At 36.9% G+C, this 13,330-nt stretch overlaps 2 protein-coding genes across 4 annotated transcripts in view; both read right to left on the reverse strand.

Annotated features, from left to right (window-relative positions):
• The window catches only part of ikzf4 (IKAROS family zinc finger 4), a 16,071-nt gene extending 11,174 nt beyond the window's left edge, over positions 1-4,897 (reverse strand). For 2 of the 3 annotated variants that reach the window (XM_015045480.1, XM_015045479.1), the window contains exons 1-2: positions 4,037-4,796; positions 1,372-1,426 (exon numbers count right to left, since the gene is read on the reverse strand). In XM_015045480.1, coding sequence (XP_014900966.1) covers positions 1,372-1,426; positions 4,037-4,063 — 82 coding nt within the window. In that variant the 5' untranslated portion in view covers positions 4,064-4,796. The other variant, XM_015045481.1, reaches the window with a different exon arrangement.
• A 22-nt stretch (positions 4,898-4,919) lies between these two features.
• Positions 4,920-13,265, reverse strand: dnajc22 (DnaJ (Hsp40) homolog, subfamily C, member 22). The gene is made up of 4 exons (XM_015045482.1): positions 8,388-13,265; positions 7,323-7,926; positions 6,945-7,237; positions 4,920-6,865 (listed from the first exon to the last, which is right to left on the reverse strand). The coding sequence occupies exons 2-4, from the start codon at positions 7,867-7,869 to the stop codon at positions 6,689-6,691; spliced, it is 1,017 nt and encodes a 338-aa protein (XP_014900968.1). The 5' UTR covers positions 7,870-7,926; positions 8,388-13,265; the 3' UTR covers positions 4,920-6,688.
• Positions 13,266-13,330: the final 65 nt, after the last annotated feature.

Below are 13,330 nucleotides of genomic sequence, written 5' to 3' on the forward strand. Positions count from 1 at the left end.
GCAAGTTTTTTTGTTATTTTTTTTTTTACGTAATTTTTACTAAGATGATATTCAGCCGTACATCTTATTCAAAATTACAAATTGGTAAAAAAAAAAATAACAAAAAAACTTGCTTTATTTGAATTCTGAAAAGAAAGCATGTCTCTGCTGATCATTGTCCTGAAGAGCAAGGATTCTCTGAACCTTGAACAGATTATGCTGTTAAGCCAAACTTGAAGAATTTAGGTGTTGCTTTCAGTCAATGTCTCTTGAAGGTTGCTCAGAATAACTCGTCCCAAAGAGATTTAATCATTTAAAATATCTCCAAATTGAGAAGGTTGGTATTATCAACACACTGAACTGAGATGATCATTCATGCATATGTTTTCGCTCGTCCTGACTACTGCAACAGCCTTTCTGGATGTATCAAGAAAGCAGTACTCTGGTCCAAAAACCTCTGCAGCAGAACCGTTAACTGGACCAAAACAGAAGAACTCGCATCTCTCCTGTCTAGTCTAGATGGAAAAGTTGTTAGGATCACTTCTTTCAGAATATTGGACCTAAACTGTTGAATGATCTTCCTTTGTTTTTAGACTGTCTTCAGATTCTTGAGTCATTACAAAAAGCAGCCATTTTTGTTCAAAAATCTTTTTCAAATACATGTTATCTTTCGTCTAAATTATTTGTATAACTGAATGAGTTTTTGGACTTTTTAATCATGTTTTATTTTATGTATTTGAAAAGAACTTTGTGATTTTTATCTGTGGATGCTAAATCCCCAAACTAATCATCTCCTCAAGGAAAGCCTCTAAATATAACAAATGCATTTACTAATAAACTATTTATATTTGATTGCATTTTAGCAGCAAGATGATTCTTATAATACTGTCAACTTAAATGTTTGTCTGATGATCCATCCTTTAGGTTAGGCATTTGCTGGATCCTCTCTCACTTCTTAAAGATTTGACTTTCTGTTACTGTTCACCAGCAGTAGATTTGTTTAATTTAGTTTATTTATTTGGCATTAATTCCCCACAAACGTTAAAGGCACTTCAGCAAACAGGTCAAGTTCATATCTTGTTAATTTCTTGAATCCAGATACCATGGTTAATTACTTTTCCCCCTTTTGTCCCCAAACCTTTTTTTTTTTTTTTTTTTTTTGGCTAAATTGTCCAACAATGTACAAGAATTAAAGAGAAAACTTTAAAAAAAGGATCAAAAGCCCAAAAAAAAGAGAAAGATTTTGGAAAAACTCTCCAAAATGCTTGAGAATTATTGCTGAACAAATTCAAAAATCTAGTCCTTAGCATCAAATTTTAAGAAAATTTAAAAGAGTTTTAAACTTTCTTCAGTACAAAAGACACACACGCATATATAAATGTTTAGATTTACCTTGTGAATATGAGCGTCCATTACATTCATCAGCATTCATTCTCTCACCAGATGCCTGTAACAATAAAACACACGTTTCAATTCATGATATTTTCTTTTTTTAAAAATGAAACAAAATATATTTTATAAAGTATTAAAAATAAATACCTTAGCTATAGTTAATAAAAAAATATACTAATCAGTTGGTGGATGCAAATGCAGAACACTGTATTCAGTATAACACTGATTGTCGAATATCAAATTCACTTCAAAAAACGCTACCTTTTTTTGGGGTTTTTTTTTTGAACCTGAGTTATATCTGACTGTTTCTGTATTCTGGTGAACCTCCTCTGTCTAGCAAATGATAATGAAAGGCCTGACATTTATACAAATCGTCTGGTAAACAGTGTCAAAGGAGGAGTTGAAACCAACACACAAAAAAAAAAAAGGTTTAGGGGGTTGCAGGGCAAATGAAGACTATTTTCAACATGAGGTTACACATTAGCTAGCTGATAACATATTTTAAGAAGTCTGTTCAAATAAGCTACTTTAAACTTAAAAATGTAAAAATTTTTACCAGTTTTTTTTTTTTTTTTTTTTTTTTGTCTTAATGACAGTTAAACATGATGTTTGCTGAAAGATGTTTTTCAATGAGTGTACTAAAACGAAAAAAAAAAATAAAAAATCAATCATGGATGGATGGATAAATGGGAATTAAGTTTTATTCACGGTCACAAACTAATGGTTGGCTGGGATGGGAAATTATTATACCATTTATTGCTATCATGAAAAACAAAAGTTATCATTTCAGTTATTTCAGGAATTCATGATGTTTGCATAACCTGAAAACTATCGGTTTGGTTGGGATTCTTACTTTTGCTATTTGAAAGATCTTTATTTCCAATGTTGGTTTTATAAAAGCACCACATAAATACATTTTTTTTTTAAATGAACGATTAGTGGTGCATTTGCACCATTTTGTGTGGATGGTAATAAAGACTATACTGATGCATTTTTTTATCATTACTTTTATAATTATTGCAATAAGTGCCACAAATTATTGTGATAACATTTTTAAAGTCCATATCTTCCATTTCTAATGGTCAGATTTACTCCTTCAGTATATTCAGGTTGAGAACATAATTGATGTTTCCATCAGATATGACAAGTTGTCTTGGTGCTGTGGGCAGCAAAGTATCCAAAGACTGTCAGAATTTTGGACTGTTTTGTTGGCAGACTGATTGATCTTAGCGATATTGCTACTGATCTGTTCTTGAAAATCTTTAGATCAGAGTGAGATACGTTAAAGAGCTTCTCACTTATTTCATGATGTCAGTTGTTCTACTTGATCTCCTGATAATAAATGCCAGACAGTAACGAGAACTGGGTTTAAATAAGGAGCTTTAACCCATCTTTTTTTTTTTTTTTTTTTTAAATAGGGAGTTTGTGACAGTTAAGTCTTGATTTAACAAGAGGAGGAAATTCTTCTTTACAAAGGGTTGGCTTGGATAACTTTATTACTAAATGGAATCATCATGTGAAAACCACTTTTTCCATGTACTGAGGTTATCTATGATCTGAAACATTTAGTTGTGACATAGAAACCAGAACAGAAGCTATCTGGACCGATATCTTTTTCCAGCAGTGCAACTTGAAAAGCAAAACAGTTTGGATCTTTACACATCATTTTCCAATTGCAAATTCCTTATTAAGAACAAATCCTTGTTTTCTCTTTAGTCCTAACTGTTATTAGATACTTAAAGGTTATCTAAAATGTCCACTTTTCAGTGGAGCACAAGAAACTTTTTCCAAATCTTTTATTTTTATGTATTTTTAATTAATTAATGATTTTATATATCACTATATAAAATCATTAATTATATGTGAACCAACCTTCTTTTTTTTTTATATGTGAACCAACCTTCTTTTTTAGAGTTTAACATGGAGGGAGCCGGGACATTTTTGTTAACAGTCCAAGGTGAGTAATGTCAGAGCATGTTTTTGAAAGATTTTTGTTTTTATTTCCTCTCTATTTTAATATTTTGATCTTAAATGAAACTATTTATTAAGATTAAACATTGCACTAAACAGCTAACATTGGTCACAGACTGGTTTGTTACCCTCTGAAGTTTTCAATAGACCATCTGACTCTAAATTATTTAATTTTCTTCCCATAACAACTCAGGCGTGAGATTGCCAGACTTTTTTTTTTTTTTTTTTTTTTAGTAAAGAGTTCTAACATGCACTTGAAGTTCATTTTGTGTCTTATAAATAATCATGGAGCTTTAAAGTTTTTGTAGAGTTAAATAAATATCAAAGAAATTATGAAAATGGTCACCTAAACACCTGGACATCTGAACCAGCCAGAGCTAAACTAGAGTAGACTGTAAAGGACTCATATTTTAACATAGAAACAATCATATAATATTTTGTATATTATATTATATTATATTATATTATATTATATTATATTATATTTATTCTGATTTTCAGATTTTTGTTAGTTAAGGTTAAACAGGTCTTTCGCCCATTTCTCATTTATTCCTACTCTGTCCACCTCCTTCATGCATAATTGCCAAATAATTAACAATAAGGGGCATATAGCGCACGTTACATAAAACAGTTATCCAATAACCAAGTGACACAGATAGATACACCGAGACCAGACACTTTCTTGCTGACTTACGTTGTCTTTAGACATAGCCGCCAACATGTTTATGTTCACTGGGAGCAGACGGAGCTTTCACGTTAGGAAACGGAAACAGACCAAGATGTACAAGGCGGCAGCACCTCTCGCTCAAATGGATGACAACAGTGGACATTGACTTTGGAGAGAGGGGGAGGCGGAGACAGCACATCTCAGGGAGAATTAATATCCTGGCATTGGCCCCGCATGGGAAGCAACAGGCACTGATGCAGTCGGGAGACGCACCGGGGCACGGCGATTAAAATAAAATAACAGAGATAAATAAAGACAAGGGGACGCGCATCGGCACCAACCCTTGCCTTACAATCCTTTCTGGCCTTCAGATTGTCGAGTGTGCATTGGATCATATATGTTTCCAGATAAGTGTCATGCCTCACTCTCTCTGTCTCTCTCTTCCTCTCTCTCTCTCTCTCTCTTTCTCTCTCTCTCTCAGAGCATCCGCGGCTACTTGTTTTAGCCTTCTCGGAGGATTTCTGGTCCGATCAGCTCACGCACGGCTCCAGACAGCGGCGAGACGCGGCGAGACGCGGCGGCGGCGGCAGTGTGTTGCAGGAGTTGCGACTGAGCGAATTGTCCGCATGAACGCAGCTGTCATCCAACACCGAGCGCGTCAAACCGACCTGGGCTATATGTTTCTCACGAGCCGTTGCTATGGCACCCGACCACACGACAAATGGCATTCACCCGCAGCAACTACTCAAAAACACGCCGATCAAGCGGCGACGGATGGGCGGCGGAGTCCTCGTCCTTACCTGCAGGTCGATCGGTGCGCTCCTTCCTTAATTGTCTGCCTGGTTGTTTGTTTTCCCCAGCGACGGCAGCATCCCTGGGATCTTTTTTTCCCTCTTTCTGTCTTCCCTTCTTTCTTTTTTTCGTCTTTTTTTTTTCACCTGAAACCCAAACAACTTCCGGGCCCATGCTGGGATACAGACAGAGCTGTTGATCCAGTGATTGTCGAATGCATCGATACACACATAAGACACAAACAATATGTTGACGTTTATAGTTTCATAACAACATGGGCTCGTAGAAATTACACAATCCCAGCGAGAATGTGTGTTCTCGAGCAGCATCAGTCTAACAAACCAGCAACAAGTTTTACGTAAAAGCCCGAAATGTGTATTATTATTTTTATTATTTGCACTTGTCTTGATAATTATAAACACTTATAATTAAACATATATAGTACCTGCTGATACATGATTATGACAGCCGGTAAAAATTAGTAATGACGTTGTTTATTTTAATATTACATTTGTACCACAAGATGGCAGCAAATTGTTGTTTTTGGCGCAATCAAACAGGTGTAAAATTCTATTGCATTAGGCATAGTACAATTCTGTTATGAATTGGATGATGTTCAGGTTTTGAGAGAAATATTAATTACAAAAATACATTTAAACAGCATGGCTTTGTACAAACATAGCTCCAAATAATTGATCTGACATTTCTGCTCTATACTCTTTTAAAATCTAATAGAGAAAACATTTTTAAATCACCCAGCGAAACAATAGAATTAAAGAATTATCTTATCTTTTGCACTTCTGAAACCAATACCTGCACAAGTATATAAGTCTTCAAATGAGTGTGAAGTTAAAAGAGAATGATAGGAGGCCATACTAGGTGTTGCATCTCTCTGACTGACAGGAAACATAATTCTATCAAGAGATCATGCCAGATGAAAAATGTATCCATCCATTTATTGTCTATAATTGCTTTATGTTAGGTTCAGTGTCACAGGGCAGCTGGTTTCTATGTCTGCTGGGCAATAGTAGACATACAGACTACAACGTTTACGAGTGACAAGTCCTTTTCAGGGCCATAATAGAGACAGGTGTCAGAAACAGCCATTCATACATGCATTCATACCTTAGTTCAATTTAGAACCTGCAATTAACATAACATGCATGGTTTTGGGTGTAGGAGGAAAGGCAAAAGAACACAAGGTGTGGAAAAAAGGGTTGAGTTTTCTCATTTAATTTTACCTACAGCCTAAATCTTACCAAATCGGAAAGTTCTAAAAATTAAATAATAATAAAAAAAAACCCATCAAGGTAGATTTCAAAGCACGCTTCCTTTCAGAACACAGAACTGAAAGAAATAATGAGGATGAAATGGGATTTACATGCAGAAAAAGGCCCAAATGTGAATCTGCATGTACAACATGAAGATGAAGGCAGAATGGTGTTTGGTGCCATCCCAATCCAGTGGAACATGTGAAGCTGCCTGCCTAATAAAAACAAAAACAACCAAATTTCCAAACGCATGGACGATGTAGAGACAGGTCAATTTCCCTGGATGGCAGCAAATGCAACAGTGGACATTGATATTTTAGACACTTTTCTTGTTCCATCAGTCCACAAGGATTGATGATGGTGATGATGATGTATCTTCCAAACAAACAAACAAGGAGCACTCAACTCGAAATGCATACCAACATAACATGTCCTGCAAACCCTGCAAAATGTATCTGAAACCAACTGAAGATTTATTGTAGGAACTGCAAATGAGAGATGCTCAATAAACAAGACATACATCTCTGTACAAATGATTTGTCACGTACCCATAAACAGTTCTTTTTTTTTTTAAATGAAACTCAATGATTGCCAGTCTGTAAGAAAAATAGCACTACTATTTGAATCTCTGGGGTTTGTGCCATCGCATCAAGACCTCATAAGCTTCCTGGACCTTCATGAACATTTTCTCAGCATCGTTGTTAGGGTTGTGGTCTGGATGCCATGTCTTGGCCAGCTCCCTGTAGCTTCGAGTTATTTCCTCCAGAGACGCCTCTGTCTCCAATGACAACACCTAGAGTACAAACATTCAAACACAAAGAGAACGTCAACCGGGCATGGACGTATTAACTCATCGTTCATAGCCTGCTCACCTTTAGCGCCTCTTTTTCTCTGTGTGTGTACTCTTTCAGCAGTATTTCCAGCACCTTCCTCCAAGCCTCTTCGTGGTATCCCCCTCCAGTCAGTGCACACAGGATGCGGTACGGCATTAAAAGAAAGTATTCCAGCACACTTCTGAGCCAAGGCAGGAACCAGAAAATATCCAGCAGTGCAGCTATTGAGTCAGACAGGTAATACAGTGTGGCCGTAGTGTTGTAAAAAAAACAATAACCCAGTGGAGCGGAGAAGGCAAGCCAAGCTAGACCAATCCTGTAAAGCCGTGGACCTGAACGAAACGTGGAGGAAAACGTTGTTTCAGCTGAGTTTTATAAATTCAAGTAAGGGATCTTTGAGTACGAAAAGGAGCTCACCTAGTTTCTGCTGGCTGCCAGGGGCTTTCGGAGGTTTGAACCTGCGGTGCTGTGCAGCAGTGATGCTAGCAGCCAAGCTTATAGGAAGAGGTGAGAGAGAGCTGCCGTAGAATATCGGTGATGTCACAAGACAGGCAGTGAGGGTTTTTTGGAGATCGGCAGTCTGTTGACCAACATTGGACACCAAGTGAACCCCTGCGCCCACGCTTAGGGGCAGAACGATCAAGTAGAAGAAACTGAGGGAGTTTAGTCCAATGAGAGCCACCATGCCAAAGTAGATCCCAACACACACCTGCCCAGCAAATCTGACGGGGCTGGCAGGTGGGAGTCCTTCTTTGCGCGGCCATCTTTCTTTTTCTGTATCTCGATTAGCCTCGCTGACGTAAGCTGGAATACGTATGAACTCTCTTGCCCAGCCAAAGCCAAAACCTCCCAGAGTTAGCATCCACAGCAGAGCATGGCTGTCTCTTCCTAAGTAGAGATGGTGAAGACCCAAAGGCCCACCCATCGCCCACAGGGCGTAGGCTACTAGGACTCTCTTCACCATGCTGTTGTAGCAGTGGATCAGTTCCTGCTCTTGTGAGCTGTCATCCTTGTTTAGTTCCTGCAATGGAGTGACAGTATTATGTCTGCTTTCACATTTGAGAGTGTTTTAAAGATTGTTATTAAGAAGGACTGAGTTTTTTTGGGGGGGAAGGACTAACCCATGTGAGCTATTCCGAAACTCACATGATGCCACATGCCGTGATTTCCTGATCTTATCTGCCAGCTGTTCCAGTCATTTCTGGCAGAAAAGTCAGAGTGATTTTTAATCTCTGTGATTCATGTCCCTACTTGGATTAATATGTTATATAAATGGGGTTTATTTTTGCTCATAATCATCAAGTCATTTACTTTGACATCCCCAGAAATTAATGCCATTGAAAAAGAATCATATGACCTCGCTAAGTAGACTGAAAAAAAAAAGAAAAAAGATTTCAACCAACTTTCTCTATTCACCAAGCCCATCTGTTCCTTTCACGTATTTAGTACTTGGCTTTGTGTCATAAAGGATGTTTTACTTACGTAGTCCGTAGTTTAAAAAATCCTTATCCTGAGAAATCCTTTTCAGTGGTTTCCGCTGTTGAAGTTGCAGCACGTTGTTGCAACAGTTGGACTTTGGATCATGACAATAAGATTACACAGCAGCCCAGATACAGAACGTCATAATGACTGACGGAATAAAAACAAAGTGCTTGATTTTTGAAAACAGGATGCTAATGTTATAAGCTTTGAATATTTTTAATTTATTAGAAGCCTTGAAGGAAAAATAGGCTGCTAAAATATTGACTGAGACAATTCAGTACATTCAAAAATAGTTTCAAATGTTTTCCAGTGGTAAAAATGAGAAACACTTGTCAAAGATGCAGCTGATTAACCAGCAATAATAAAATGCAAAACATTCTACATCAATCAAGAATGTTAGCAATATAATTTATTTTTTTTTAATAATTATGCATGTTGCTTCGATTGTAAAGCCCTGGTGTTTTGAAAAGCAGAGGTTTTCTGCTGCATTGTTCCTTTGTTTTATTTACACTAACAATTATCTAGGTGGTTTTTTATGTATACTTTGAAGTCAGAGTTTCTGAGAAATGTCCCTGAGGTCCAAATTCAGACTGGGAATTCCAAAGCTCTCCAACAAGCCTCATCTTACCTTCCACCCAATATCTAGTATTTGAGTCGACTCCCATGCATACGGAATGTATTGAAAGAAGCTCATCGGAGCAATTAAATCTGTGGCGTCCATGCTGCACAATATTTATTTGAAATCATATTCATTTTAGAGTTTGAATTGAAACATGAAAAACACATGTTGTTATAAGTGTATATATTTTTTTAGCAGTAGCATCACAACAATTGATTAACCCTCTGCTTTTCATTTTCTGGGTTGCAACCTTGAGGGGGAGGCTTAATTTCTTGATCTGAGTTCCGACGTCCGACACACATCAAGCACATTTGTTCAATTTGGTTCAGTTTAATTTAATTCAATAATATTTCATTGATCCCAATATAAAATTTTATGGTTTAATAATCCTTATTATTCAAGGTTCTTTTGCAACAGCAGCCTGTCCTTAATTAGATTTGAAGATGTGTATCACTGGTGACTCTCTATTGCTAGATTGCTGTGTTGCAAAGAAGATGCATATGGTTCTTTATGATGTTTTTCATTTCAGAGATTTCTTTATAGCACAATCAGCTCTAGAAACTCCAGAACAACTCCCAGAACTGAGGCAGCCTTCTTCATAAAGTTACTCATTATCCTAGTCTTATAAGAAAATGTATGTATGGATGAATGTAATTAAGAAGATGCTTTAAAGTTTATGGGTTTTTTGTTAACAATAAAAATGTCATTTGGGGTGTGCAAAATTTCAAACACAAAAAATAACAAATGTTAAACAGATTTCCTCTATTATGGTGTAAATAATTATGATACATAAATTAGTTCTTTTCAATTCAAATATCGTCTTGCTACTAGATATGTGCTCTTTTTTTTTCTTTTTTGCTACTTAGGAAAAATGCACAGAACATCTGTAAGCCAAATAACCTCTTTAAGTTTAGCTCTGATTGGCAGCTGCCTCGACCAATCAATGGGATCCATTCTGGTGCTAAGCCCCGCCCCAATGTCCCCGCCCCGCCCGGTTTTGATCAGGGTAGTTGTATCCGATTTTTAAAACTCAGCCCTTCTAACCAACTGATACATCCGTTGCTGACTTGCTACGATGCAACCGGTTCATCATTTTTAATCAAACTGGCCCTCTCAGCGGCTTCAGGGCTCAGGGCAGTGGCATGGTTTTTAGAGGATGGAAACGGACGAAGTGTCGATTAGGGAGCAACTTTTCCACAACCGCGTCCGAGAGACGATAGTAAGTAAAGCTGGGCTAAAAGTGAAGCAACCGTTGGTTGACGAGTTAAGGGGGGGTGGGGGGGGGGGGGTACGGGGGCTCGTCACTGACAATATAGCATGCTGTCTTTTCACATGCAAAAAGTCACCTTGTTAAAAGGTCTGTGTTAGCCTCTCTCTAAATTACAGTTGTTTAACCTGACTTATTTTTCTTTTTTTTAGTCACGTTCACTGTATTCGCTACAAGACCAATGCAGCCGTAGCAGTATTGCATTATTGTCTGTTTTAGCCCTGTGTATATAATTTTCTATAACTATGCTGCTTGCTCTTGTGCCTGACGCGGCTTTGTTTAAAACCACACCTCATGTTGAACTTCAGACTTTGCAGCTCGATCTCCTCCGTTGCAGCAAGGCAGAGAACTTTAACCCGATATAAAACATTCAGGTCCCCCTCCGACAGATCCGCTCCTGAAAGCTAAGATGTTGCTGAAACACGAATTTGACCTTGCGGTTTTGCTCAAGTTTGTTTATTTCTGTGAGCGCATTGCATCCCAGGATATGAAGGGATGAGCAAAATCTATGCAGTTAGGATCAGACAAAGATGTATGACCATTATATAATGATACAGAGGGGGAAAGCACAGGCAATCTCTTTGGAGATTATGTCGGCATTTATGGACACGTGTGATAACTTTGTGCTTGCCATGAATAATCTGAATGATTAATAACAGAAAAAAAAAAAAAACAAAATCCAAAATTTTAATGACCTGATATGGCATATTATTTGATCAAAATTTAGTAGTAATGCATAAGAAATTCAATGATCAAAGATTTGTTTCCCATAACTGTTTCCTGGTTTTTACAAAGCTTTTGACCTGCCAACACTGGTTTCATCTTAATCTGATTTCTTTGTATTATAAGTGCTCAGAAATATAGGATGCTGTGGGTGATGATTAATAATTTTATATTAGAAGCAGATGAGTTAAACAAAGTTCAAATACTTAAAATTATTTGAAGCTGACATTTTAAGCTTTTTCAAGCATCTTATCAATCAGCATGATTAGCAAGGTTAGCATTAGTAACTGTGAACATCAGCCTCGGCGTCTGTTCCCTGGAAAATGTGAACCCCTTCCTTAATCCTGAAGTTTCCAAATCCGGGATGTCCTGTAAGTGGTTGATTGTTCAAAACCCCTAAACAGAGCAACTTTGCTGCAATATGTTAAGCTTTTCAGGTATTTACTGAAGTCCACTCAATGGTCAATATCTGACATGTCTTTGTGGGAAAAAAAAAAAAAAGTTTCCTCTGAAAATCCCTTCTAAATGACTGGTACATTCATTGATCAAAAATATTCAGTTTTTCAACTCATGCTCATAATTATTATGGTGAAGCAGACTGTAGTAACACTTAAAATGCTGAGAAATGCATTGGTCTACCACTTAAGTTGTTTCTCAGCAATTCAAGTGTTGCTGATGTCTCCGTCTTATCAGGTCTTTGACCCGATCCATGAACACTGAGAGTTGACGAAGTTATGCCAGAAATTCTTTGGGTTCAAGCTCAGAATTGTCCAATTCCAGTTATCAGCCAATGTTTTTGCACAAAAGCTGCACAACACGTTGAATCGCAGTCGTCATCACAACAACTTTTAAATTATGTTTTCAATTCTTAGGTTGATCTTAATCAGAATTATTATCCTGGTTTTCAGCAATGACATATTTTTCTGAGATGTTGTGACTTCATCTCCAAATAATTTAGTTTTTTTTCTTGCACTGTTAAAATGGGCGAGAATCGAAAGCTTCTGTTTTTTATAGAAGCTAAAATCATATCATTTATGAGTTTTAGTTAAAATCAATATCAAGTAATATCACATTTTTTAAGCCTTAATTTTTAAATTAGGCTAACTTTGTAACCCATATATGTTTTTTTTTGTTGTTTTTTTTAAAGCGAACATAAACTTTAAGCCAGATTTTCAAATCACAACATTTTAACTCTCTTGGGACTGGCCTGAGATATTTACACTATAAAGAGATTTGGGACATTTGTCAATAAAACGCAAAGAATCGATGGAAAGTGACATGTTACACAAAGCAGTTCCTGTCTATAGTTGTACTCCTTTTTAATTAATCACCTCTTTGTTTGCTGCTTCAGATTGTCAGTGACCTTTTCCCCTCACGACCTAATGCTATTAGCCGCAGGCGAGCCGTGAGTGTCTAGCACTTCACCTTCTGACAGTGCACCCTCTCATCACAGTCAGCTGTCCCAGCAACGCTAAGACAAATCCAAGTGACAAGCTATCTATGACAGTCACTTCAAATTTTAAAGATATGTCACATTTGCCAACATTTGCACTTCCCTGGAAAAGTCTGTAATACTTAGAAGTTAAATAAAAAAATTTAAAAAAAAAAGAATAATATTCCCAGTTATTAAAGTCTCATCTGCAAAGTGTGTAATTTCATAGAGTAGCAACAAAACATTTGTACAACATTGACTTCTAGTCCTGGCTCAGATGGACTAAGGCAGCATGGGAAACTGGTGCTGAGGTCAGACAATTCACACAGTGAGAGATTCCGTGTAGAAATGATGCATGCGACCTCCTTTAGGTTGAGAGGAGAGGTTCAACCTGGCATTTGTTGCAAAAACATAAATCAGCGATGGTAATTTTATGCGGGTGGATTAGCGCATGTCACGAGAGCAACTTGAAAGGGAACATTCATGAGAGCGCGATAAATGCTGAATCAGCTCAAATGGGATTATAATGAGAATGCTACATAGTATCGCAAGATGTTATCAAGATACGTGTTGCTGTTTTGGATTTCATATTATAACTTAAAAATATAACGGACCCTCTTTCTCTTTTTGTGAAATGTTTTAATTATATTATTATTATGATTATTATTGAAAAATTCTCCATAAATTAAATTTACTTAGAAAACAGGCAACTGTCAAATGTCTGTTTCACTGACCAGCAACTTCAGACATTTTAGTGAAAGTACTTTCCTGATTTCCCATACATTTTTTTTTCAGTGGTTTCACATTTTAGTACATTTTCTTATTTATTTTTTTTCCACTGAAAGCAACACTTTAAAATAATCTTTAAAAAAACAACAACAATCTGACCAAACAACCTGACA

Source organism: Poecilia latipinna, unplaced genomic scaffold (genome assembly GCF_001443285.1).
Source record: "Poecilia latipinna isolate Pla-1442-1.1 unplaced genomic scaffold, P_latipinna-1.0 Scaffold729, whole genome shotgun sequence".
Classification (NCBI taxonomy): Eukaryota; Metazoa; Chordata; class Actinopteri; order Cyprinodontiformes; family Poeciliidae; genus Poecilia; species Poecilia latipinna.